The sequence below is a fragment of the Lithobates pipiens genome, unplaced genomic scaffold, assembly GCF_037356315.1.
Source record: "Lithobates pipiens isolate NorthernLeopardFrog02 unplaced genomic scaffold, aLitPip1_a1.2 Scaffold_25, whole genome shotgun sequence".
NCBI lineage: Eukaryota > Metazoa > Chordata > Amphibia > Anura > Ranidae > Lithobates > Lithobates pipiens.
Genome location: NW_027507787.1, coordinates 65,959,382 through 65,986,337, shown reverse-complemented (window position 1 = coordinate 65,986,337; position 26,956 = coordinate 65,959,382). Strand labels below are relative to the sequence as shown.

The following is a 26,956-nucleotide window of genomic DNA, read 5'->3' as shown; positions in this document are numbered from 1 at the left end:
CGTCGGTTAGCTTTCTTTTTTCCCATGCATTTTTTTTATTGAAAAGTCAATGATACAACATTGCAATGTTGAGTATTGACAAATCCATGTAGGATATACAGTACATCACAATTATGGCAATATTACAATTTGAACCACCACTTTGTGGGCGGTTGATGTCAGAATACAATATGTCTAGAACTCTCGTTCTCTATGAATAGTCGTGTCATAAAAACCTCCTAATCCGGGGGGGGGGGGGGACTATTCAGTCTCAGGTTGTGTTGGCCAGTCGAAGTTGAATGAGAAGTGGTTTAACCCTAAACTACATAGGGGGGTCTTTACTGTAGTGGGGTCTTTACTGTTAGAGTGGTAAGGTTGTGGGACTCCCTTCAACAATTGGTGGTGTCAGCAGGGAGTGTCGATTAATTAAAAACATTTTTAGATGGGCAGCTTAGCAAACGCAATATGAGACATAAATACATACACACGAATACCCCCACACTAACAAAGGTTGAACTGGATGAATTGAGGTCTATATCCAACCTTATCAACTATGTAACTATAATATACTTTATATTACTGTTTGAACAAAGTGATAATTTTAAACATTCTGCAAGCCCTTTGAGCCTCTGTCTGTCACTGTCTTAAAATAGTCGCCAACTTTTTTTTTGGTATAGGAAATTAATTGTAATCATCTTGCATGTATGATTTTGTTTCTAGGGTCTGATACGTGCTGTGAAGGAACTAGATTATGAAGTCTGTCTGGGTAGATATACTCTAATTGTAACTGCAACAGACAGATGTCCCATTGTATTACGTCGGCAGACCTCTACTACCACGGTAGGTATTAGGCAAAAAATACACAAATGATAAGGGTTAGCCAATTGAAAAAAAAACTTCATTAAATGTGCATTCATATTCAGTAGACCAGCCTTTCTCAACCTTTTTAACCCAGAGGAACCCTTGGTTGTCGGAATGTCTCCTTGACATTCAGCTAAAATGATGATTGATGTTGTTGGCTCTGGAACTATGTCGGCATCATCAAATTTCAGTTCAGTCAGCCACAGCCCAAGGAACTATGGGATCCTCTGGAGGAAATCTAGGGTTCCCCAGAACCCTGCTTAAGAATGGCAGCAATAGACTGTCACGTTTCTAGCAGTGATTCATTGGTTCTGTTTCAGTAAATTTCATTAGGACCTGTGTTATCTGAAAATTACTTCTTTTATGGGATGGCTTCTTATTTCACTTTCTTTCTAGATTTCTTTTTATTTATGCACACTTATTTTAAGCATTCAGCTGCATGATTATATATATTCTTCATGCATTCCTTGAATTATTCTGCTACCCTTTTTAGGATAAAGTCACAAACTAAAATTGTGTATCTAACCTAACACAACTTTAATGCAATCCTTTATTTAAAAAAATATATTTCTTATATACGTTTTATGAATGTTTTTATTTAAGTCTAACTGTACATTTACTATTCCGTTTATAGTACGTCTATACTTTGTGTTTACTAGAGCCAGAGGCTTAAATTATAAGAGATAACACACAGGAGAAAATCGTGTGTGTTGTATTTATGATTTTAGTGATGCTCCTGGTCATTGTTCATAATCAATACTTTAATAGAACTCAACTATAGCTAGGTGGAATAGAATATAATTATCAAGGTACTTTCCTTCCTTGTATACAAACACTCTCCATTACTTTTTAAGTATTTATTTTCCCAAAACAGCTAGGTTGTGGGACCAGTCACTGTCGTTTTCTCCTTATGGCAAAATTGCTCCCAGTGTCGTTTCTTCCTTGTTACAATTTACTGAAGGAGAAGCGTAATGTGCTTACATCAAGCCTTCTACTGTGGGTGATTATGATTTCCACAGCACCAAGCTACGACCCATCCATAGCTATTCGAACTCAGCCAACCTACCATGACCCTAAGCTTTGCCTTTATACATGCTTACTATGTTGTGCATTCCCATTGAATCATGGGAAATGTAGATCCTATTTTTGCCAATGGATGTGACATGCGGAGTCTGCATAGATCCCTCTTTCTTCTGAAACAGTGTATTTTCCCTGATAACGAGACAAGGATCAAAATCAAGAATGAATTGAAAACTAAGACAATTATTTTAAGAATTGTACAGCTCTTTATTGAGTGTGGGGGTCTAGGAATCCAAAGTGGGCAGGATCCTGGAGTTTACCTTTCAAATTAGGATCTTAAATTATATTAAATAATTTATATTAAAGTTTAAATTAGTAGACAGTAATGTAAAGTAGATGTAAACCCATTCAACAGTAGTTTTCAATATTGTTAAAAGTACAGCTTTCATTAAAATAATACCTTTTCCTGTATTACTTTAGAGATCCTGTCGTGAAAATCCTTGTCTCCCAATGACTTTTCTGCCACACACTCTAATGAAGGAAGAGCCCACTTGGCATGGGCGCTATGCAGAAAACATTCTACCATTTTCACAATGAAGTGTCCAATCAGAGAACATTGTACGTTCGATGAGAAAATTCAGTGTTCCCTGAATGGCTAATGATATAAAAATTGCCATACTTAAACTTTAACATTCCTGAGGACCTAGGAGTGGGGCCATTAGCCATGAATACCACAAATTTTGTCTTTGGTCATGTTAAGAATGGCTGTTAAGCTTTTAAATATATATTATATGTTTTTACAGGTCTTGGTCAATGTTAATGACATCAATGACAACTGGCCAAAGTTTCCAAATTCATATGAGGGTCCTTTTGAGATCACCGAAGGGCAGCCTGGTCCTAGAGTATCAACCTTTAAAGCTGAAGATAAAGATTCTGGCCTCAATGGCCAAGTAGAATACAGCATTGTAGGGGGTGATATTCTTGGTAAGTGTACGTTGCTAACATTTAATCACTATGATCATTTAGGTGCTACATGGGTATTTTATCTTTTTTGAATTGATCCTATTATAAATTGTCTTTGGTATCACAAGTTCTATACATGTGGATTTACTATTCTTCTGGTCTGGCACAGTCCTTGCTTCTATGGTGTTAATGCATCATGAAGTCCCTCATCCAGCTTATGCCTGACAACCTTTTATATGTCAGATTGCAAAGCTTTTGTCAACAATGATTAAACTTAAATACAACAATGGTATCTAAATTCCTGTTGTTTAAGGACAGCCTGTGTCAAGGGGGGATTTGTTTTAAATTAAGCTGAGATTAAGTTCCTGATTTAAATTACTAGTAAAAAGGCTTGATTGAAATCATAATTTGTTAAGAGAAACTGTTATCTCTGTCCCGTATCGGCTCCTTCTCTGACCCGCTGTTGACTCACCGACAGTCCCATTCACTTTGGGGCGGCTGGTGATGCGGCAGTGACCCAACAAGACGAGGGACATGGTGGCAGCAGGTGAGTGGATGCCCACTAACAGGCGCTGCCATGATTAATCTGAAATGACAGGTGCTCTTTAAAAGTAATGACTTATTCCTACTGGTAGTTAGAATCTTTAATATTTGCAAACAAAATGAAGGTTTCCTATTTAGAATAATAAGCTGTCAGGTTAGTAGAACAGCGATATCAGAACCGATTTTAGGTTAATAGGTTAATCACACATAGTTGAAGAACTACTCAAATTATTTTATTTTATTAAAACAATAACATTGCCAGCGCATGTTATCTCAGCTTGCAGAGCTTGGATTCATTGAATGCGTTTACCAAAAATGTAAACATTGCAGAATATACAGCCTCATGCTACATAATGTAACTTGTGTATTTATGTTTTATACTGTTAATTTCTTTTAAATACTTTTTTGATACCAATAAATATAATATATTTAATACTATTATGTCTAACATTTGCACATTCCTCTATCCATATTAGGAATGTGGCCTTTTTAAGCAGTAACATACAACCTCATTTATTTTACATACTGTAACTAAACTCCATTTCATGCTGAATAAACTAAATTATTAATATATCTTAAATAGAAAACTATCCTTAGATAGATTTTTACTCCAAAAGCATTTTATTAAAATAAATATGATAAAAAAAATAAAAAAAATCAGATTTAAATAAAAAAAAAAATTTTTTTTTTTTTTTAAATCATCGCTTTTTATCCACCCTGGCCTGTGTACTTGTGTACTTACCAAAGCATTCGTTTGAGAAGCATCCACTTAAACACAACCTGATTTCTGTTTCTGCGATAAACAATTAAACAGATTGTTCCACACCTGCACTAAAGTCTGAGATATAAAATTATAATATTTATCAAACACAACACAAACCTTGACTTGGGTTAAAAACACCTTTCCCCAGCCCTGCTGTTTTACATTTTGGACATGTTTTGTTTAGATGGGAGTTCTTTAAAGGATATGTTCCTTTAGGAATACGTTACATGTTTTACCCGCCCACACGGCCGCATCATTCATACACATATCTCTGTGTGTAAATGAACTACAAGCCCCGACATCCTTTGCGGCTGTTGGCTTGTAGTTCTCAATGAGCTGTCACGGTGCTGTGGAGCGCCATTGTAGTTCATTTTATTCTTCCCGTCAGTGTATCAGTTGCACAGCAGTGGTGTTTCTAAACATACCAAATGGGAACTATAAGTTTTGTTTACTACAAGAAAAATGAGAATTATGCATAAGAGTAGTTCTATTTAAGTTGTGTTTGTGCAACCAGATTGTGTAAAGTCAGCATTAAAATCACACAAAATACTATGGAAAAAACACAGTTCTCACATTTCATAATGTCCATTTCAAAACAATTAGTCCTTTCCATACAACTAAAAATGTTACTTTCTTATTGTCATAGTGATAGGGTGTTTTAAAAAAAAAAAGTGGGTTCCCAGAGTTCCTCTTTACATCAGAGGACCGGGATCATTGCTGGAGAATCAGAGGACAGGGATCACCCCTGGAGAATCAGAGGACAGGGGTCACCGCTGGAGACTCAGAGGACAGGGATCACCGCTGGAGAATCAGAGGACAGGGATCACCGCTGGAGAATCAGAGGACGGGGATCACCGCTGGAGAATCAGAGGATGGGGATCACCGCTGGAGAATCAGAGGACGGGGATCACCGCTGGAGAATCAGAGGACGGGGATCACCGCTGGAGAATCAGAGGATGGGGATCACCGCTGGAGAATCAGAGGACGGGGATCACCGCTGGAGAATCAGACCCCTAGTAGGTCACTTAGCAGAGCTCCTTTTGTATCCCAGCACTGTATACAGCTCCTCCCCACACTACACAGGGCTGAAATCACATTCCTTTACACATAGTCTGTCAGTCTTCACAGGGTGTATCTGGCTTTTATGTTGCCCTTCTGACCTGTGAAATTCTCTGGTTGGAACGGCAGTGTAGTTGCAGTAGGCAGATACACCCTGTGCAGATTATGGCTAACTGGCTGTGTTGTAAAGGAATGTGATTTCATCACTGTGGAGGAAGAACCATATAGAGTGCTGTAATAGGAAAGGAGATCAGCAGCCGGGCATAGCATGCAGGGTGGAGAGGGTGGTCAGGGGGCTTTGGGGGGGGGGGGCAATTTAGATCTGAGAGGGCAAAGCCCTGTGACAAAAAATCTGGAGCCTGCAGCCCGTCAGTGGCCCCCTGAGGAGCTGTTAAGGGACTTGTTTTAGCAATTTCTGAAGGTTTCACTGTCAGTGTTGGCAGATGTTGGGGGAAGGTCACCTCCCAGAGGTTTGTGTCTTTTCCCCAGTGTTCAGGTAAGTGGGGTAAGTAGACATCCCCGGGTGGGGGGGGGGGGCTACAGAGACACTGAGCAGTGTCCTACCTCACCAGTGACATTGGTCCCAAAGTGGCTACAGGACGGCACTTTCCTCCTCTTGCCTCGCTCAACTCAATTACCATTCCATGTTGCCAGAACACAGCACAGACACTTCCCCATCCCGGGCTGTTCTCACCTTGTGCTCCTCTCCATTCAGGAAATGTCTCACAGCTTCTCCCCAGCCAATGGGAACAGAGGGGTGTGGACGGCAAAGTAGAAGCCCAGTACTGGAGCGTGGCTGTGGGGCCCTAGGGCAGATCTGAGCTGGATCTCGTGGAGGATATGATAATATGACAGGGAGGCTGCAGGGGCCCCCTGGAGATAGGCGCAGGGTTATGATTGTGACCTCTGCAACGCCTTATGCTACGTCCATGTACACAACACTTCTCCAGACTCCTCCTGTACAACTTTTGCTTGCAGACTATTGCTCTCTTTCTCTTCCTCCTGCACAACTCTTGACTCTCTCAGGAACAGCTACCATGTGGTTAGGCCCGACACTGACTCAGCCAGGCCCAATTAACTTGCCCTTTTGCAGGCAGGGACCAAGGGCCCCTATGGTGTAGCAGAAAATTTTGTGCTAGCTGTCCTATAGGTGGACTACTGCTCCCAGTCAGTCCTCTTCAGGCCTGGCCAGCCCTTCTGGCTGTGGCTGCCTGACTTCACTGCCCAGGATCTTGCAATCCACTCTACTGGCTCCACATCCAACTCTGACTGTTTCCTCTCAGTCCTCTCTGCCATGCCTCTCCAGTCCTCCCGACTGCACATGTCCCTCACCAGCCCTCCTGGTTACAACCGGTGGTTCCCTCCCGAAGACTTGCCCAGCAGTACTAGCTCGTGCTGTCCTCTCTGAATCCCGGGTCCTACGTCACTCCCCCAGAATGGGGAGATCCCTCAAAGGCCCCGACAGCCTAGTACTCCATCCTCAGTTCTTCTACCTGACAACTCTTCTCCAGCTGGGCTGACTCTAGCTATTTAAGGAGGCCTGCCTCCTGCCAATCCAGGTTGGGGATTGGTCAGGACTAGGGATGAGCTTCGTGTTCGAGTCAAACATACGTTCGACTCGAACATCGGCTGTTCGCCCGTTCGGCGAATTCCGAACGTTATGGGCCGTTCGCACCAAATTCGTGTGGCGCTCACAGCCCACAATGCACTGCGATGGCGCAGTGCATTGCTGGCTCATGATTGGCCAAGCATGCACTGTGACCCCGCATGCTTGGCCAATCACAGCACCAGCAGCGAGGAGAGCCATGATTGGCCACAGGCAGGATGCCTGTGGCCAATCATAGCTCAGGCTGTGTAGTACACGCCCCACACTATATAAGGCCGCCAGCGCGGCGGCCTTGTGTAGTGTGTTGGCATCTGTAGCAGTTAATGGGTGTTCTCTGTACCTTCAACACAGTATACACCGATCGTTATCGGCCGATTTTTCGTTCTTGCTCTTCTGTAGTGGTTGTTGGTCTGCGTGCCCTGACCGCAGTATACACCGATATATTCACCTATCTTTTATAATAGAGCTGTCAGTCAGTGTTAGGAGATTGTGCGTGCTGTCTGCGTGCTCTGAACGCAGTATACACCGCTATATCCACCTATATAGCTAAATATCTTGCTCGTTTTAAATAGAGCTTTCAGTCAGTGTTAGGAGATTGTGCATGCTGTCTGCGTGCTCTGAACGCAGTATACACCGCTATATCCACCTATATAGCTAAATATCTTGCTCATTTTAAATAGAGCTTTCAGTCAGTGTTAGGAGATTGTGCGTGCTGTCTGCGTGCTCTGAAAAAGGACGGCAAAACAAATTATACAGGGGTGATAACCCTTCCCTATGTTTTCCAAAAAGCTTAAAAATAGTTTTTTTGACTGGAGCTACACTTTAAAAATTTACCAGTTGAAAATTACAAACCCTGTCTTGTTTGCACCGCCTGTATACTGCTGTTCTGAGTATATAGGGCCTGGGGGCCACACGTATTTCCTTTTTTTAATATGGGTACGGGGTTCCCCTTAATATGCGTACAAGACCCAAAGGGGCTGGTAATGGGCAGGGAGGGCTACCCATGCCATTTTTCTCAATGATTTTCAACCATATTGCAGGAACCAAATATAACATTAAAACTGCAAGCAGCTTTAAATGACGTTATTTCTGTTAAATGTCATTTTGTGCAGGGACTGTTCTAAACACGGGAAACACATGGCACTTCACAGGCATACTACAGACACCCACCAGCCACCATATTTAAAGGAATATTTCACATTTTTTTTCATTTTAATCGTCATTAAAATCAGTGCTCCCGCCAAAACGGCCGTTTTTAAACGTTTTTTTTGCATTGACCCATGTCCCCTGGGGCAGGAGCCAGGTCCCCAAACCCTTTTTAGGACAGTATCTTGCATATTAGCCGTTAAAATTAACACTTTTAATTTCGAACGTTCGAGTCCCATAGACTTCAATGGGGTTCTAACGTTCGTACGAATTTGGGGTCCGTTCGAAAGTTCTGGTGCGAACCGAACCGGGGGGTGTTCGGCTCATCCCTAGTCAGGACTCCTTAACACACCCCAGGCAGCTCCATCTCTCCTCTCCTTCTCTCTTTCCAGTACCTTCCAGAAGGCTCTAGAAAGAAGAGGGAGGTCTTAGTGATACTGCCTGTGAATCACCAGCTGCTAACTCTGAACCACTCCCAGCCCACACATACAAAAACAAACAAACCTGCCTACATTTGCCTACACTTACAAAAATATGAATCTAGCACCTACCTATGTAGAGGGTGCTACACAAGTATTTTGGGTACCAGTTTAATTAGGTTGTAAAGGTTTTCCATGATAAGTTTGTAAGGTCCTATTCATTGGAGGTTGGAGACCTCCATTTCAAGCTCCATAGGTCTTATTTAAGTTACGTCATCATTACAAATTCACTTATTCACAGATATACAGTATATTCTCAGACACCACAGGACATTCTTGGCTGCACGATTAACCAATAACCCAGCCTAAGTCGTGCAGCACTCTGGGCTTCCTGAGCTGTTGTATCACCAACAATAACAAGAACAATACTCCTGCGCATGAGTGAATAGACCCAATAGTGATTGTTCCATAGTGACGGAAGTGGATAATACCTTGGAAGCCTTGCTGCCCTCTAGGCCTGGGGTTGTCCTTGAAGCACTGCAGAAATTAATAAAAGAAAGAGGGCGCACTGGCCTAGTGCATTATCCAACAAATATTTATTAAAAAGTGATAGAAAAACAATATCTACTCACAAACAGAGATGATAAATACTCCAATCAAGCCACCCCATGTGGCTGAACACTCCCAGACAGCCGGGAACTTCTAACATGAGGGAGAACCTGACCTTGGTTACTGCTGGTTAATGCATTTCGAAGGAAAGTCCTCCTTCAGAGCCAGAGGACTTTCCTTCAAAACGTGTCAGCCAGCAGGGACCAAGGTCAGGTTCCCCATCCAATGCTAGAGGGTCCAGGCAGTCTGGGAGTGTTCAGACACATGGTGTATTGGTGGTTTAACAGACGTGTGAGCAGCTTTCTTTAATAGAGGGATCTAGAGAGGTCAGAGCAGCGCAGGGGTTCTTTCACATAATGTGACCCCAGTGCTGATGGAGAGGGACAGGGGAGGGACAAACATCAACCAATGATGTCATTAGTTGATAGGACACCAGGGGCTGGTTGTAATGCTGCACAATAAAAAACAGTGGCTTTTTACAACAAAAAAGCAGGCTTGACCTACTTGCTATATTTAGGACTATTTTTGGCAACTTGGGTCACCCCTGAAGATCCAAGAAGGCTTCCCAGTTGAAAAATGCTGTGCTAATCTACATGGCTACTAAGCATTATGGCACCAAAATCAAAATGGAATTTATGCCAAGCATGTTCAAATACCACCAACATAGGTACCTGAATATGGTGCTATACTATGCAACATTCTAAAGGGCAATACACAGGGGCTGAAAATCGAGCGGTCTCAGCCGGTTCAATAAAAACTGGCTGGCATTCATCCGTGTGTAGCGCAGCTGGTCCGACAGAAACCGTCTGACTGTCCGGCTTCTTTTGAAGCCCAGCAAAGGAAATCACTGTACTGATATCAGATTGTTAGTACAAGATCTCCTCCTGAGCTCTTCAGTTTTTTTTCGTTCAGCCCACTGTGTTGAACGGAAAAAAGCTGATAGTGTGGATCAGGCTTAGGAGGGAAGGGAAGGGCAGCGCTTAGGAGACTATGGCTTTGCAGTGTTCTGCAAAGCATCTTACAGGAGTGGAAAGTACAGGGATGCTAGTCCTATTTTATTGTCCATTCAGAAGCCTGGATGGATGTTCTAGGACAAACAAAAGATTTAACCGTGGTGAAAAAAATGAAAACTCAAGACCTTTGGCAGGTAACACCGTTTAAATGCATGTATTTAAGCTGTGTATTTTGCTGTTTGCTTTGAGTTCTGGTTTAAGTATATGATTATTGTTTAATATTTATAAATTAGTTGAATTACTTTCTTTTTTTCTGCTGTCCATTAAAGGGGAGTTTATAATATCATCGGTAGAAGGAGACTTGAGGGTTCGAAAGGACTATGAACTTGATCGGGAAAATATTGCCTTCTACAATATTACGATCATGGCAAAGGACAGGGGCAATCCTCCATTCAGTTCTACGGTAAAGTGGTTTCTACATTGTTGATTTATACTGCTAACTAAAGTTGAATTTCAGACAGTTTTCAGTGTTTGTTCCCAGTAGAAGCTGCATTTCATGTTTTGTAATGAGGTATTGTCACCTTTCATGTTTTTTAAAAGCTGTATCATGCTCTGAATTGCTCTGAAATTCCAGTTGACATAAAAAGAACATCTATTGTTGTTTTTTCAAATGGTATTTTTCTCTGCATTGTATCTGTTAAATATGTTCAGGAAATGCTCAAATGGATATTTTTTTTCTTTTATTCATGCAATCGTAACATCGGGTATCCATGTGCTAAATCATTTTTCTCCCAGCAGCAGAGATTAAGGTTGTCATGGTCCCTTTTATCCAGAATAAATATTATTTTTGTGTCTCTAGTATCTTTGTAATGCAAGATTTAATGCTTATTTTGTCATTAAAAGTTAACAATGTAGTTATGTTAGGTCTATGAATATATCTGAATGGAAGAGATCTGGCTATTTCTACCCCTTAACTTACTTCCAAGTAATTTATGATTATTTTATGAAAATTTCTGTCACCCACTTATACTTACTTTAATCCAGTCCCATTATCTGCTGCTGTGCTGGTTCTGGTGAAGGCTACCAGTCAGCTGAAGCCTCTCTGTACACAGCCAACCAGTCCTGTCTCTGCTCCCTCATACTGACATCAGCACACCTTTACTGTAATCATTGCAGAACCATTTGTTTGAATTTTTGCTAATTCATATTCACCTCATCAGGGTGGGATGTGAGTGCTGTTAGTACCCTCCCACAATGCAGTGCTAAACACTGGATCTAGGATTAAAGCAGTAGTAAACCACATGTAATTACAAAAAGAAAAAAAATTCCCTGCAAGGCAATATTATAATGTGCTAATATGCATCGCATACGAGCACTTTATGAGAAACCTACTTGAGTATGAAGCCCTCCAATGCAGTGATGTCTCTGCTGAGAGGGCTGACCTCTTCCCCTGGCTTTCTTTCCGGATTCGCAGCCTCAGGCTACATGGGCCGGGAGCACAATGATGTCACTTCCGTGCATACATGCAGGAGCTGCAGTTTACGGCACAGGCTCTGGAGGTCCAGCACTGTAAGTCGGACCTTCAGAGCGCATGCACCTATGATGTCATCAGCTGCATGAACTCTGAATATCTCCTAAACTGTCAATGTTCATTGTGGGGTGCTTGAGCGAACACCTGATTGGACGCTGTTCATGGTCGAACCTATGCTTGGTCCAAATAGCTCATCCATCTTTAGTATACACATTCTCTCCAAAAGGCCTCTCTCCTTACCCATCTGCACAGACATCGGTGATAAAGAACCCTGATTTCCCTCCCGGCTCCTACAAAAAACAGCTACGGAGTCTGTCATGGCTAGGCAAAACCAGATGCATGCATTTTGCTACCCTTCAAGGATGGCTCTCCAGTCAAGATATTTCTGCTCTTGCCCAGCCCCCTATGAGCACCTGGTCGTCTACCAATTGTAGATGAAGGACTTTACGTTAGACCACTGACCACCTTTGAGTGTCTCTGCACAGATGGCAACTATGTGCCACATTTGTTGTCAGTCTTGTATAACACAGCTTCCTGCACCTTTGGAAGATTATATCCTTCCATACATTAGCCGGAGAGAGTCGATTAACAAATCTTCTCGAAACAGCAAATCAATAGGATCATCTCTCTTGCTCATAAATCTTCCACTGCCAACTGTTTTCAGAAACAGGGCTACAGGCTTTTATCTAGGGGGCATAGGGTCCTGCTGCTACTTAACAAATTCTACCCTCAAGTCTCCAAGCTTTGCTGGCACAACATAACGAAGAGCCTCGCACTCTCCTACATATTTTTTGGCAGTGCCCTCTGCTTACCCAGTTCTGGACGGGGGTGAGAAATGTAGTCAAACAACTGACATCAGTTGACCTTGGCATGGACCCCTGGGAATATCTTCTACATATAAACTTGGTGCCCATACGCCGTTACATATAGTCTTTGACAGTGCATTTGCTGAATGCTGTTTGGGGCTGGGCATGTATCCCCGACTTAAGGAAGCTCACTACCCCTCTGACATTAAAACATTGGTTTTCCAGACTAGACGAAATCATAACAATGGAAAGCTTGACAGCATCTCTACATGGAAGAGAGGATAATTTTACAGATACCTGGTTGCCAGCCTTTACTTGCACATCTCAGTATACCAATGTTTTCTTTGATAAGATCAGTAGAGCTCAAAGCATGATGATGTGCTGTGGCCTTTGGACGCCTCCAATGTGGGAGAGGGAATGGGTGCAGATAGAGCAGAGTCTTTCCGCCCCTCCCACCTCTCTATTCCCATTATGATTCGGATGCGCCCCCCCCACCCCCCAACTCCCTGTCTCCTCCCACCTTTATTTCCCCAGGTTCTTTTTTCTCCCCTTTTTGGTCCTCTTCTTTCTTCACCCTCTCCTACAGGGGGCAAGAGAGGTCCCCTTTTGTTTTTATTAACTTATGTAAGTTTAACTTGGGGAAAATAATTGTGATTTAGTTCATGTTTACTGTAAGGGGGTACCTAGGGGGTACAACAACATCCATTAATTGTAATACTTTGATCCAGGTTGTTATTCCTGCTTCTTAGTATTGGACCTGTACAAGCTGCCTGGTCTGTCAGCTGCCTGTTAGATGTTACCCAGATGTCCGTTACTTTTGCTTGGAATGTCTGGTCTTACATAATTATTGTATTGTGACACCAAAAATGTATGTCTCGATTATTGTTGTTGGCACCTGTATTGTAATTGTACAATCTACTAAATAAAAAAAAATAAAAACGCATTTTACAAACATTTAATAGTATCGCAGGCAGCTACTGTCATACTGAGTTGTATTTATTTAAAAATCACAGCTAGTAGCAAGAGAGTAAAGAGGAGTTTTGTTTGTTAGTAGCAACATAGTGGTAGAAACCTTAGTGTAGGAAAAGTAAGTTCTTGTGAGTGCATTCATTTTGCTATTTTTGTTTGTATCACTAATTTGTCTGGTTTGTATTTATATCATTATAGGTAATTGTTGAAGTGCGAGTGTTGGACATTAATGACAATGATCCTGTTCTTCTCAATCTTCCACTGAACATAACCATCAGTGAGAATAGCCCAGTATTAACGCCTATCACTCGGATCCTTGCCAGTGATGCTGATGCTGGCCGTAATGCCATTTTGACCTTTAATATAACAGGAGGGAACACCGAAAACTCTTTTTCCATCAATGAAAATGTAAGTCTACATTGCTCTCATAAAAAAGGGATTATACAGTATATATAGTGGCTTTTTTGAAAGGTTAAAAAGTATATAAGCATATATTGCTGAATTTAAGGTTACCTTAAGGTATGCAGATAATATTTATCATACAGGATTAATGTGAGTGATCCTTTGTGTTATAGCAAACGTACAGTGAAAGACGGTGGTCTCCAAGCAGTGTCTTGCAAGCCAAGTACAATAGCCTAATCCTTCTCCCCTCTAGTAACAAGACAGCTTCCCACCTAACCAATATCCCTCATCACTCTGTTCCACCCAGATAATATTTTCAGGGCATTGAGGAATAGGTACGTCTCTTCAGTTTAGTACCCAGATTACAAAATAGAACCTGAGAATAGGAATAAGATGCCTAATTAACGGTCAGTGAGGACCCTTTAGCAAGGTTACAGTTACTGTTACTTCTGTTCCTACGTCATCATTGTGGGACTACTGGGGACTTTTTGTTTTCTATGATATTACCCTTAGCAATATATTTGAGCAGGTTGTCTTTGTTACTTTTCCTGAACAGTACTACATTATGCACTTAGTAAAAGCATCATGCCAAAAATTGTTATAGTTTAATAAAAAGGAACCGCTAAGATTTGATTTTATCTGTAGGGTACACAGTGCCTACAGGATCATGTACCATTGAAAAATAAATTTCACAAGAGAAAATAAATAAAATAAGTAAAGCCTGTGATTTGAGAAACATGAAGGCTGCCATTGCTCTTTTCCTCTTAAACAAAAATGCTTGCCGGCCTAATATGTTGACACTCTTCACTTCATACTTTAATCACTGACACCAAAAGATCCCCCCCTCCCTCCTGACCAGGCCATTTTTTGCGACAATAGTTTATTTGACAATTGCGCAGTCATGCAACGTTTTACCCCCACAAATAGAGCTTTCTTTTGGTGGTATTTGATCACCTCTACAGTTTTTAATTTTTGCGCTATAAACAAAAAACTGATGACAATTTTGAAAAAAAAAATATATATCTTTTATTTTCGCCTATAAAACACATCCAGTAGAAAAAAATCAAATTTCTTCATCAAGTTAGGCCAATATGTATTCTGCTACATATTTTTGGTATAAAAAATACCAATAAGCATATATTGCTTGGTTTGCACAAAAGTTATAGCGTCTACAAACTATGGGCTATATGTATGGAATTTTTATTTATTTTTTACTAGTAATGGTGGCGATCAGCAACTTATAGCAGGACTGCAATATTGCGGCAGACAAATCCGACACCTGACACTTTTGACACTTGTTTGGGGACCAGTCACATTATTACAGTGATCAGTGCTAAAAATATGCACTGTCACTGTACTAATGTAATGGCTGGGAAGGGGTTAACATCAGGGGCGATCAAAGGGTTAAATGTGTGCCTAGCTAGTGTTTCAGTGTAGTGGGGGAGGTGCTTTTGCTAGTGAAAGGCATGAATTGGTGTTCCTGCTTTACAGGAACACAGGATCCATGTCTTCTACACTGACAGAGCAGCAATATGCCTTGTTTACATAGGCAGACTGCCATTCTGCCTGTGTACCAAACGATCAGCGGGTGCCAGCGGACATCGGTTGCTGTCGGCGCACACTCACGCCTGATACCTGGAAGTGCAGGATCACGTGTATATAGATATGTATATATATATATGTATATATATATATATATATATATGTATATATATATATATATATATATATATATATATACATGATCCTGCACAGTGCAGCCACCCTGTAGCAGTAAATGTAGTCAAATTGGACCTACGCTGCATCTGAGCACCACAAACCAAAAACTTCATTTAATAAGTTTAATTAATTTATAATATTGAAAGCAAACCCACCCATCCATCCATGTCTTTATGCAGTATTTTGCTGAGAAATCACCAGTGACGGTCTGTAATGCAGGGCGCAGGGGTGCCACCCTCCCCATCCATGAGTCCGACCCCCTAATCTACCTGTGGGGTATCTTAGGACTCCCTGGCCAATTGTGTCTCAGGACACACTTCCTGTTCGGCCGGGAGGTGAATGTCTCTCTGTGTGCTGCAGGTGATGTCTTTGAAGCCCCGGCCAGGAGAAATGGTCAGAGCGGCCCAACTCTTCCTTCCCCCTGCCCCCTAAGGTAAGGTATCGCAAAAAATGGCCTGGTCAGGAAGGGGGTAAAGTCTTCCGGGGCTGAAGTGGTTATTGAAAGACCAAAAGGGTCAAGCCAACCAAAGATGGTTCAAATCCTGGCAAGTCCTGGCAGGAACCAACCAAGATTTCAACCATCTATGGGTAGGCTGATTGTACCCAAGTCGATCCACTTAATAAATTTGGATACAACCACCCTGTCAGACTTTACATACAATTATTGCTAGCAGCTATTACAGCCGCTAGCAGTAACCACTGTGTTCTGCTGGCAGGCAAGTCTCGCTGACCACCTCCACCAGAGAATACCATAGCTCTGCAGTAGGGATTCCCCCATCAACACTGACTGTGTTTATGGGGTAATCGAGTAATTTTATTTATTTTTATTTATTTCTGGTTACAGCAAAGAAGATCATCATCTTCTCTGGCCCGCCGTAGGCCTTTATTACATGGGATGGACTCCACCTTGCTCAGCGGGGGATCTCTCCACTGATCAGAGTGGGCAGATGTCAAGTCCATGTCTGCTCAGTTTATGCAGAGCAGACTTGGACAGAGCCCACTCTGCTCTAAGGGCAGGCGGGAGTAAATGGACTCCATTGTCTATTTACACCCAACTGTCCTCTGATCCAATCCACCTAGATGGAGGAGGACTTATTTTTATTGGACCAGATAGGAGGAAGGTGGGTGTAAGCAGACACAAGTCCATTTACATCCACCACTTCGTAGAGGTGAATGGAGGGCTGCTGATAAGGACATACAATCTTGTAGGGAGCCTGGGCCAAGTTACTTATTAGGGGGCCCAGCCAGCAGCTTCAGACTTCATATCGAAATAACTATCCCTGGAAGACCAAGCTGCATTTTAAGGCAGATGGGCGGGGTCAATGGCAGGCTTTTGGGAGGGGGCCCTATCAGGTAGGATGTATGGGGCCCCATGATTTCTAACATTGCCCTGGTGCTGTGCAAACAGTTGGCGCTATATAAATCATGTATAATAATAATAATAGTAAACCTTTACAGAAAATTACTCTTCATTAGACCTTTAGGATCATGTCGATGGACATTCCAGTCAATCAGTGTATTTCCAATTTAAATGCATGCAACTGACATAAATGCGTGCATTTGACAAGAAAAGGCTGCGTCTTATCTGCTTTGCCTACAGTTCAAATGCTGTAGATAAAGAAACTCAGCACTACACATGCAGGTCAAATGCAGACTTTGAACTTTCATGTGTACAGCTTAATTAGGCTGGATTCACACCTATGCGTTTTTAGTGCGTTTTGCATTTTGCAGATTTGCACTACAGAACGTGTTCCATTGGAAACCATGTTAAATGGATTTTAGTGCAAATCTGCCAAATGCAAAAAGTACTAAAACTGCATAGAGGTGAATCCAGCCTTAAAGTCAATACGATTTTGCTGACTTTTGGTTGAGGTGCATTCCAACCACACGTCAAATGCATAAAAACAATGGACTTGAGTTTTTATTTATCATACCGCCTATTCTGAACTGGAGCAGTGGCAGTCATACAGTAAGTTTATTTCCTGTTTTCTCTTTCTTTGGTCCTCAGACTGGAATAGTTTATGTGAATCGTCCCCTGGACAGGGAGAAAATTGCAGAGTACAAGTTAACGGTAACTGTGAAGGATAATCCAGAAAATGCCCGCAATTCTAGAAAGGTAATTTTGAACAAGATTGTAAATTTATGTATTCCATTATCTGTGCAGCCACATGTAAGCCCTTGTACACACGGAGAATCTGTCGGAATGTGTCCTATTGGACCGTCTGTGTGTGGTATGCATAGGACTGATTCCGTCGGAATATCTGTCGGACCCAATTTTCCAACATGTTGGAAATATTTCCCGAGCAACTGGTTCGATCCGACATACTCCGATCATGTGTAGAGAATTTTGATCGGACCAAGTGCCACGCATGCTCAGATCAAATTCCTACATCAAAGCTATTGGCTACTAGCCTGAACGTAGTCCCATCGTAACGAAATTACGTCATCACGTTCTGAATGATCGGATTTCTCAACAACTTAGTCCGACCGTGTGTATGCAACAGTTTCGGACAAGATCCGACGGACAAAATCCAACGGACAAAATCCGACGGATTTGGTTGTCGAAATCTCCGACCATGTGTACAGGGGCTAAGAAGGAAACGATAAAAAGAAGGCAACCTGGGTCTCTAAAGCCCCGTACACACGAGCGGACTTTTCAACATCCAAAGTCTGACGGAATGATTCCGGCAGACTATTCGATCGTGTGTGGGCTGCAACGGACTTTTGATTCGCAAAAGTCTGACAGACTTTAGAAATGGAACATGCTTCAAATTTTTCCGCCAGAACTCTGCCGGACCCAGTTCCTACCGAAAAATTTGCTTGTGTGTGTGCTATTCCGACGGACTAAAACCGACGCCAGGGCAGCTATTGGCTACTGGCTATGAACTTCCTTATTCGAGTCCAGTCGTACGTCATCACATTCGAATCCGTCGGAGTTTGGTGTGATTGTGTGTGGCCAAGTCCGCTCATTCGAAAAGTCCGTCAGAACTCTGTCGGAACTCCGTCAGAACTCCGTCGAAAGTCTGCCGGACTTAAGTCCTGTCGTGTGTACGCGGCATAACCCCACACACCCTAATGAGATATCTTATCAGATGCGTTTGCCCCATGACATGCTTTAGCTGTCAAGCTAATTCAGTGGCTTGAGTACTTTAGCTAGTCATACATCAGTATATTTTTGAATAAATGTTTGTACAAACATTCTCAGTGCATTTTATGACTTGCCAAATGTTAGTTAAAAGTACTTTAAAATGTATTTTGCTTTAAACATAATTGCGTACACACGACTGGAATTTCCGGCAGACTAGGTCCGACGGTCTTCCCAACAGACTTTTCAGCGGCGTTCCGACGGACTCCTGAACGAACGAAACGTGATGACGTAAGACAGGACTAAAAAAGGAAGTTCAATAGCCAGTAGCAAATAGCTTCCCTTGCGTCATATTTGGTCCGTCGGACCAGCATACAGACGAATGGTTTTCCTGATAGGAATTGAGTCAGTCGGACAGATTTGAAACATGTTCTATTTTTAGGTCCGTCGGATTTTTGAAAATGAAAAATGATCGGATTAGCTTACACACGATCAGATTGTCCGATGAACTGATTCCGTCGGACCTAGTCTGCAGGAAAGTCTGGTCATGTGTATACGGCATTAGAAATTTGTTTGTTCAGGAAAAATGTTGATCTTGCACCTTTGAAATTTTGACATCACCGAGCAGCTTAAAGCCTAACTCCACATTAACTGTCCCTTTAAAAAGTTTGTTTGGACCAAGCTGGCCCAAACAAACAATGTATTGCCCTAACAGGTGTGCTTGTTGGGCGCGCTGCATTACCTATATGTAGCCTAAGCTACATATTTCTGATTTTAATTTGTTCCAGTACACTGAAGTATTGATGTCAGAGTAGCCAGGTTACCAGAATTTTTTTAAGGAAGAAAGCAATAGCAGTCTCCTTTCTCCCAGAACAGGTTTCCTTTAAGAAAGCCTAATCCCACTTTTTCTGTTTAAACACACAAACTAATGCTGTTTCTCTGTCCAGGATTCTGACCTGTTGATTGTGACCATATCAGATGAGAATGACAATAGGCCAGTGTTCTCCCAAGGATCATATCAAGCTGAGATCATGGAAAACTCTCCAGCAGGTACTCTAGAACATCACTGCATTATATTGGTATAAAGAATAGAACATTATTATGATTTTATATTGCATTACTTGTATTTAATTGCTCAATACGTAGACATTGAAAATGATTTTACACGATTTGAAGAATCTTTATAAATTACTGACCGAAGGGCTAATATAATAATGTTCTGATCAGCCTTTTACACACTGACTTTTTCCCATTGTATAAAACAGAGAAAACAAATTTATGTAGCAGACCATTTCTTTTTTGTCTTACAAGATGCGTTGCTTTATAACAATATAGATGAATACTTCTGGAAGGCACATTTACTGGTTTAAAGTGTAAATAAACTCAAAACCATAATGTAATAAATTGCAGCTTACCAGTCTTCAGATGCGGTGGCTGCTTTTGTTTTCCTTTTTTTGACTTTTTTTCTTCATTTTTACCTGCCGATCTTGAAGGTAACACACTTCCTGTTATGGGTTGACATCTGATAATAAAAGCACTTACCAGATCTTATTGACCTTCTAGCTCTAGAAAGGTGAAATGAGCATAATCGCAACCATTGGTGAGATGCTGTATGCCCCTCTATGGAACTTGGACTGTCTCTCCTTAAAGGAGTTGTAAACTCTCAAGGTTTTTCACCTTAGTGCATTTTGTGCGTTAAGGTGAAAAACCTTCTGTAGTGCAGCAGCGCCCCAGAGCCCCCACTTTACTTACCTGAACCTGATCTTTCCAGCAATGAGAACGAGCACACCAGCTACAGTCGCTGTCTCCTCATTGGATAGATTGATAGCAGCACTGCGGTCAATCAAATCCAGTGACACTGGAGCCAGGGGCAGGGCCAAGTCCTGCTGTCTGTGTCAATGAATGCAGCAGCAGGACTTGGGATTGTTCTCATGTGGGTGCCCCCTTGGAATGCGAGTCTTCTGAGGGGGCACTCGGGAAGAGGAGGAGCCAGGAGCTCCGCTGGGGGACACCGGAAGAGGAGCCTCAGGGCCACTCTGTGCAAAACCCACGCACAGAGGGGGTAAGTATACCATGTTTGTTATTTTTCATTTTTTAACCCCTTTTACTCCTGAGCAGCCACATCAATTCACATTGACCGATGTATAAAGAAAGAAATGCTCCAATAGTGTAAAATCGTTTACTAGTTTATTAAAATAGTTAAAAGTTGCACTTCCATCCAATAAGAGATACTGTATCTCACAAATGTGAGTATACCCCTCACATTTTTTGTAAATATTTTATTATATCTTTTCATGTGACAAGACTTACACTTTGCTACAATGTAAAGTAGTGAGTGTTCAGCTTGTATAACAGTGAAAATTTGCTGTCCCCTCAAAATAACTCAACACACAGCCATTAATGGTCGACCATGGCGAGGCCTGTTTTGAGTAGAACCTGTCCTGTTAAACTGCTGTATGTTGCAGCTCAATTTCAGGGTCTTATAGCCTAGGCCATCCTTATGTAGAGCAGGGGTCTCCAAACTGCAGCCCGAGGGTCAGATGGGGCCCTTTGCTAGCCTTTATCTGGCCCTTGGGGCACAATTCCTCTCACTGATATGAGGCGCTATTCCTCCCACTGACACCAACAATGGGGCACTATGTCTTCCACTGATACCAATGATGGGATACTATTCCTCCCACTAATAGGGGGACTCCTCCTCCTCCTTTTGACCAAATTTACACTGTTATACAAGCTGCACACTCACTACTTTACATTGTAGCAACGTGCAATTTCTTCAGTGTTGTCACATGAAAAGATATAATAAAATATTTACAAAAAAATGTGAGGGGTGTACTCACTTTTGTGAGATACTGTATTTCTCAAAACTATGTAAAAGCCAAATGTATTGTTAAGGGTCCCAATGGCTTACAAATGCAATGAAAATATAAACAGAAAAAGAAGGAGAGAAAAGCACCACTACGTAAGTTTAGCATTTATAAAAACATATTGGCAAAATGAAAAACAATAAATATGCACTCACGTTTAAAAAAAATTAACCTGTTCCTGCCTGGCCTATGGGTGGATGACGCCGGGGCAGGCCACTTGTCGATCCAAGTGGACGTCATATGATGTCGTCCTGCATCCTGCCCCGCATGTGGTGCAATTTGTGACCTGCTGCGTCCACCGGACACAGCTGATGACTGATCACTGTACTGGCCCGCTGCCGGGAACCATGTGACCATTGTAACCAACACAGTGGGTCACATGACAGTTGTAAACAATGGCTGGTTCCCTTTCAAGCCATCAATTGTATACAATTGTGTTGCTAGCTATGATTGGTGACAGTGATCATGTGGTACAGACTGGGCCAATCACAGCCCATCTGTGCCATGTGATCAGGCCAATCACAGATAATCACAACAAAACAAACAATGAATCAATTTCATTCAGTAAAATGCTTGCATATAGCAATGAAATGCATTGCTATATGCAAACATAATGTGTAAAAAAACAAAACAAAATACTAATTGCTTCCCCAGAGTAGTACAATGTGTGTTAAAAAAAAAAAGAAAAATCATAAAAAAGAAATAAAAAGAAATTATACAAAATTGGGGAAAAAAAATAGAAAAAAAAATTATTAATTTTTTTTCGTACTGTCACCTGTCCGTGTCCCTGATCACCGTTACACTCATTGTATGATTATTCTGTACTGCACTGGTCACAGTATGTAAAAAAAAGAAAAAACATAATTTTTATTTCTTAATTTTCCAAAAAATTTTGACAAAAAAAGTCAAGTTCTAAAAATTCGCAATGCCTCTAAATATTTTGGACTGTATACATTCCCGAAAAGGATTCATTTGGGGGATATCTGTACTGTCCTGACATTTTTGGGCCTCAAGAAATTAGAAAGGCCGTCAATACACCAGGGTTATTTAATTTTCAGATGCGGTATATACCATAGACTGTAGACTGTATACCTTTCCTACAGACTAAATAATATACACTGATTTGTATTATTTTCACCATGGAAATGTAGCATATTACATTTTGGGCTAAGATCATGAAGAAAGATTATTTGCAAAATTTTATAACAAATAACAATTTTCGGTCTATTTTCATTTATTTTGCAAAAAAAAAAAAAACCCCAGTGCTTAATTATATACCACCAAAAGAATTCTCCATGTGTGTGAACAAAATGATAAAAATGTACTTACAGTACAGTGTTGTATGAATTGTCATTCAAATTGTGAGAGAGCTGAAAGTTGAAAATTGGCCTGGGCAGGAAGGGGGTAAAAGTGCCTAGTATTGAAGTGGTTAAAAAGCATATCATTAGGTCTCCAGCAGGTGGCAGCCTTCCAGGTGGTCAATGATGAGCAAGCCCCTCCGTGTGGATGTAATTTAAGGTGCTTGGAACCAGGAAGTTGACCAGGGAAACACCAGGAAGAGCAGCAGACTGAGTGTGTATATCACATGGGTAAGAACCACTGTGGACAGCAGGGAAGTGTGGCAGGTCCCCAAAATGGCTGTGATGATGTCATGTGTGATAATAATGGGTGTGATTATGCATATCGGGGTGTAGCCCTCCTTTTTTTCAAACCTCAACAAACAGCATAACCATGCCCATCATTATCACACATGACATCATCACAGCTATTTTGCAGGCATGCCACACTTCCCTGCTGTCCACAGTAGTTCTTATCCATGTGATATACACAAACGGACTGCTGCTCCAGCTGGCTCTTCCTGGTGTTCCACTTGGTCAACTTTCTGGTTCAAAGCACCTTACATTACATTCACGAAGAGGGGGCATTCTCACCATTGACCACCTAGAAGGTTGCCACCTGCTTGAGACCTATTGATACTCTTTTTAATGTCTTTTAAACATGAGTGCGTGTTGTTTTTCATTTTACCAATATATTTTGATAAATGCTACACTTAGTAGCAGCACTTTTCTCTCCTTCTGTTTTCTGTTTATACATGTTTTTTTTTATACATGGTCTTCTACCTTACCTTGGTTTCAATGATGCAACAGTCATTGTCTTCTCATTCAACATGAACAGGAGTTTTAGATCCTCCTGTCCCACAAAACTCCCCGTGCTTACTTCCTCCAACCTCTGCATCACAACAGCATTCAACAGTGATGTAGGGGTTGTAGAAAAGAACCGCCACACATGGAAGGGGATGCAGGCCTCTTGACACTCCCACAATTGTCAAATGATGAAAGAGCAGCTACAGCATCAGAACTGAGAGGAGGTAGGGGACACGGACATTTTTACCGCAAACATTCTGCTACTTTTGTGGTGTTATCACAATTTATTACTTTGCTGGTATGTTTTATTTGGATTTTAAGAGTATACAGGTTTTTCTATGTTAACTGACACCATGTAGTCTTATAAATGGTGTCAACTCTTTAAACTTGATGTTATCAGGTATAGCATTCTACCAAAAGGGGTAGAGATCCTCTGCACTATCTGAGGTGGAATATGAGTTATTAGCCCAGGAGTGGTTCCATGTCAACCCTTACCCTTTAACCCTTTACCATGTGACCAGGCTTGGGAGGTGATATTTAAGCCAGACATTAAGTGTCATTGGAACACTAATCTTATATTGACTAATGTGAGTACAATACTTTTTCTATTATCAGTTTTATTAAAAAGGATTCATACGCAACACATGAATTAAAAAAACAAAACATGTCTGTGAGACATACAATATATGTAATTTTGTAGTCGAATCCTTGGCCGCTGCACACCAATTTTCTGCAGTTTCCTTTAAAGCATTTTTTCTAAGAGCGTAAACTGCAGATCAGTAGGGGGCTTAACTAAGGTTTTTGGAAGCATTCTAACGTTGCTGTTACAATATTCAGACTTTTACTAAAGGCCTATAATGACTGTGGCTATAATTGTCATTGGTATTTAACTTTTATATTATCTTACAGGTGCCTCATGTATAGACAAGCTAACCACTGTGCCTTTTCTTTCCTTCAGGATTTTAGGACTATGAATGTCTTTCTATTCAGTCTGCTAGGGCTGCAACAGCCTAAGCCATCGCTAAACATGTGTCACTTGGCCTCATCTTGTCTCATTCATTTGCTGATGTTTGTCACAAAAAGTTGTGCATTATGTTGGGAAAGGGGTAGGGATCTGGGAGAAGGCTATCATTAGAAAGTCATTAACAAATACATGTTAAGATTTCTGACTCTCATGTTTAATCTAGGAACAGCCATCATTGTCCTCAATGGACCTATTCTAGCTATAGACAATGACTTAGGAGTAAATGCTGTGGTTTCATATCGACATCTTGGTAACCAGATGGATTTGTTTACCATGAACAGCAGCACAGGTATGACTCGTTTTAATTGATTAACATTTATATTATTTAATGGCACTTAAAGGAACTATACTTTTAATATGCTCTTTCCCTAAATGTGTCTGATGCAGAAAAATGGAAACCAAAGATAGCATGATGAATTTCCCTTCATTAATATTCATATTTCTCATAAGAACGTATCACCCATGATATATATCATGGGTGATACTCTCTTATGAGAAATAGTAATGTCAGCACTCAGCAACATGTACAAATACTGTACATACTGTCCTCTATTAAATGTTTGATTTAAATTGTTTTATTACATTTGAATGTTTTTTTTATATATATAAAAACATTGAATATGGTACCACAAAAGTCCTATTCATTTTTTCTGTTTGGAGGAAATGTCATCATGTTATTTGAATGGAAGGATGTGGTATATGTGGATAAAACATCTAGAGCTTTCCTTGCAATAGTATTTACTGTTAAACTGAATATACTATAGCTTTATAATACCCTATATACCTAAAGTGTTTATATGCCAAAACTTTTTTTTCTAGTTCTGGGTGGAATATGGAAATGTTAAGACCCTCATTAAGATCCTCATTTGGAAAATTCACTTTCTCTATTTGTCCTTGTGGCCATTTTCACTGTGATAGAAGGTGATGGGAAATTCAAGATTTTATGTTTGTCACCAGAAAAAGGGGTGGCAGAAAAACCTCCAATAGACACCTGTTCTAGTGACGGCTGTCCAAGAGGGAAGTTCCCTGTCCTTTGCGCTCCTGGGACAGGACATGAAGGGAACTCTTGCTGATTGGATCAAAACATTGACATATAAACTGACAGGAGTATTACTTCTTCCCTACTTCAGCCAAAAGTAAAAGGTTTTGGCTATACATATACATTATTAAGTAATCATGCAAAAACACATAACATGTGAGTGAATCAGTCTATGTGATTCAATTGTTAATGTGTAAAATAGTCCAAAAAAAACACGAATTTTTTTTTTTTTGAAAAATGTAACAAAATAAAAAAATAATAAATAAAAAACAACTTATTAGTTATTTGGGTATGAAAGTCCCAAAATCACACAAAAATGAACTACTAATGAAGGAACAATGAAGACATCTTCGGGTGCAACACCCAGAAATCTGCAATGGCAACTGGTCAATACTTTATATTCCAGCGAAAAAGTAAGATAAAAAAGTCAGATGGCCTCTTACCGGACACAATGGACCCCAGGTTATAGGGATCAAGCTCGCATGATATGCACAGTAATCAGCTGTGATGTTCCAGCTGGTCCGCTCCAAACACTAGCCACATTCCACCGTCATGGACAACAGGACGTTTTAATAAATTTCCACCTTCCAATCACTCTGCCCAATGCTCATCCAGTAAGTAAAAGAGATTTAAAAGAAAAGGAACTTCAGGTAGAGTAAATAATGGTAGTTTATTCCATAAAATTTTCTTAAGCACAGCAAAGAAATACGATGCAAAGACACAGCCACAGGTTGTCAGACTGCCAGCTGGTGCGTGGTGACATCACAAGATTCCCTCCAACTGACGCATTTCCCTGTAACAAGCATCGACTGGGAACAGAGATAACTCTGGGAGGTCACTCACCATGTAATTTATACTAGGCAGGAGAAACATCGCAAGTACAAAAACTCATCTGTTCCTCCCAAGTGCCACACATACAGCACAGTTTGTGTGGCAAATATTGTTTAAAAACAGACATTTTTAACAACAACAATATATTAAGCAAAAATCAGCATGCGCCGCCACATTAAAGATATTCCCCCCTTTGGAGGGGTAGTAATATGAAAAGACAGATTCCCAGAAGGGAAACCCAATGGATTTTTGACCTTTGATCTTACAATCCTTTGGGGCTCAATATAGAATGGAACTTTAATTGTTATAGTAACACAGTTAGGTGCACCATCAGTTTTTTTGTGCCTTTTTGGCATGTGTTGTACCAATCCATCTAGGGGCTGTCAGACAGGATAGTTATACGGTTTGAATGTCATTATGAACTAAGTAATTTTTACGTGGGTATTAATCAATATTGTATTTGAATTTAATATATCTTTTTAAATCTTTTTTTTTTTCATTTCAATTTTAATAATCTGTGAAGGTTTACTATATACATGGTGGTTAGACTGTTATGTGTATCACAAATATCATTCTGTGATACTACTGCTTGTCAGATGAAAGCAGTTAGTTATTGTA

General features: G+C 40.9%; 1 protein-coding gene across 2 annotated transcripts in view; it reads left to right on the top strand.

Annotated features, from left to right (window-relative positions):
* The window catches only part of CDH23 (cadherin related 23), a 1,769,196-nt gene that overhangs the window by 1,632,741 nt on the left and 109,499 nt on the right, over positions 1 to 26,956 (top strand). The window contains exons 38-44 of one of the 2 annotated variants that reach the window (XM_077454575.1): positions 700 to 819; positions 2,664 to 2,844; positions 10,251 to 10,384; positions 13,426 to 13,635; positions 17,357 to 17,464; positions 19,381 to 19,483; positions 24,632 to 24,757. In XM_077454575.1, the coding sequence (XP_077310701.1) occupies positions 700 to 819; positions 2,664 to 2,844; positions 10,251 to 10,384; positions 13,426 to 13,635; positions 17,357 to 17,464; positions 19,381 to 19,483; positions 24,632 to 24,757 (982 nt within the window). The remainder of the gene's footprint in view (positions 1 to 699; positions 820 to 2,663; positions 2,845 to 10,250; positions 10,385 to 13,425; positions 13,636 to 17,356; positions 17,465 to 19,380; positions 19,484 to 24,631; positions 24,758 to 26,956) is intronic. The other variant, XM_077454574.1, reaches the window with a different exon arrangement.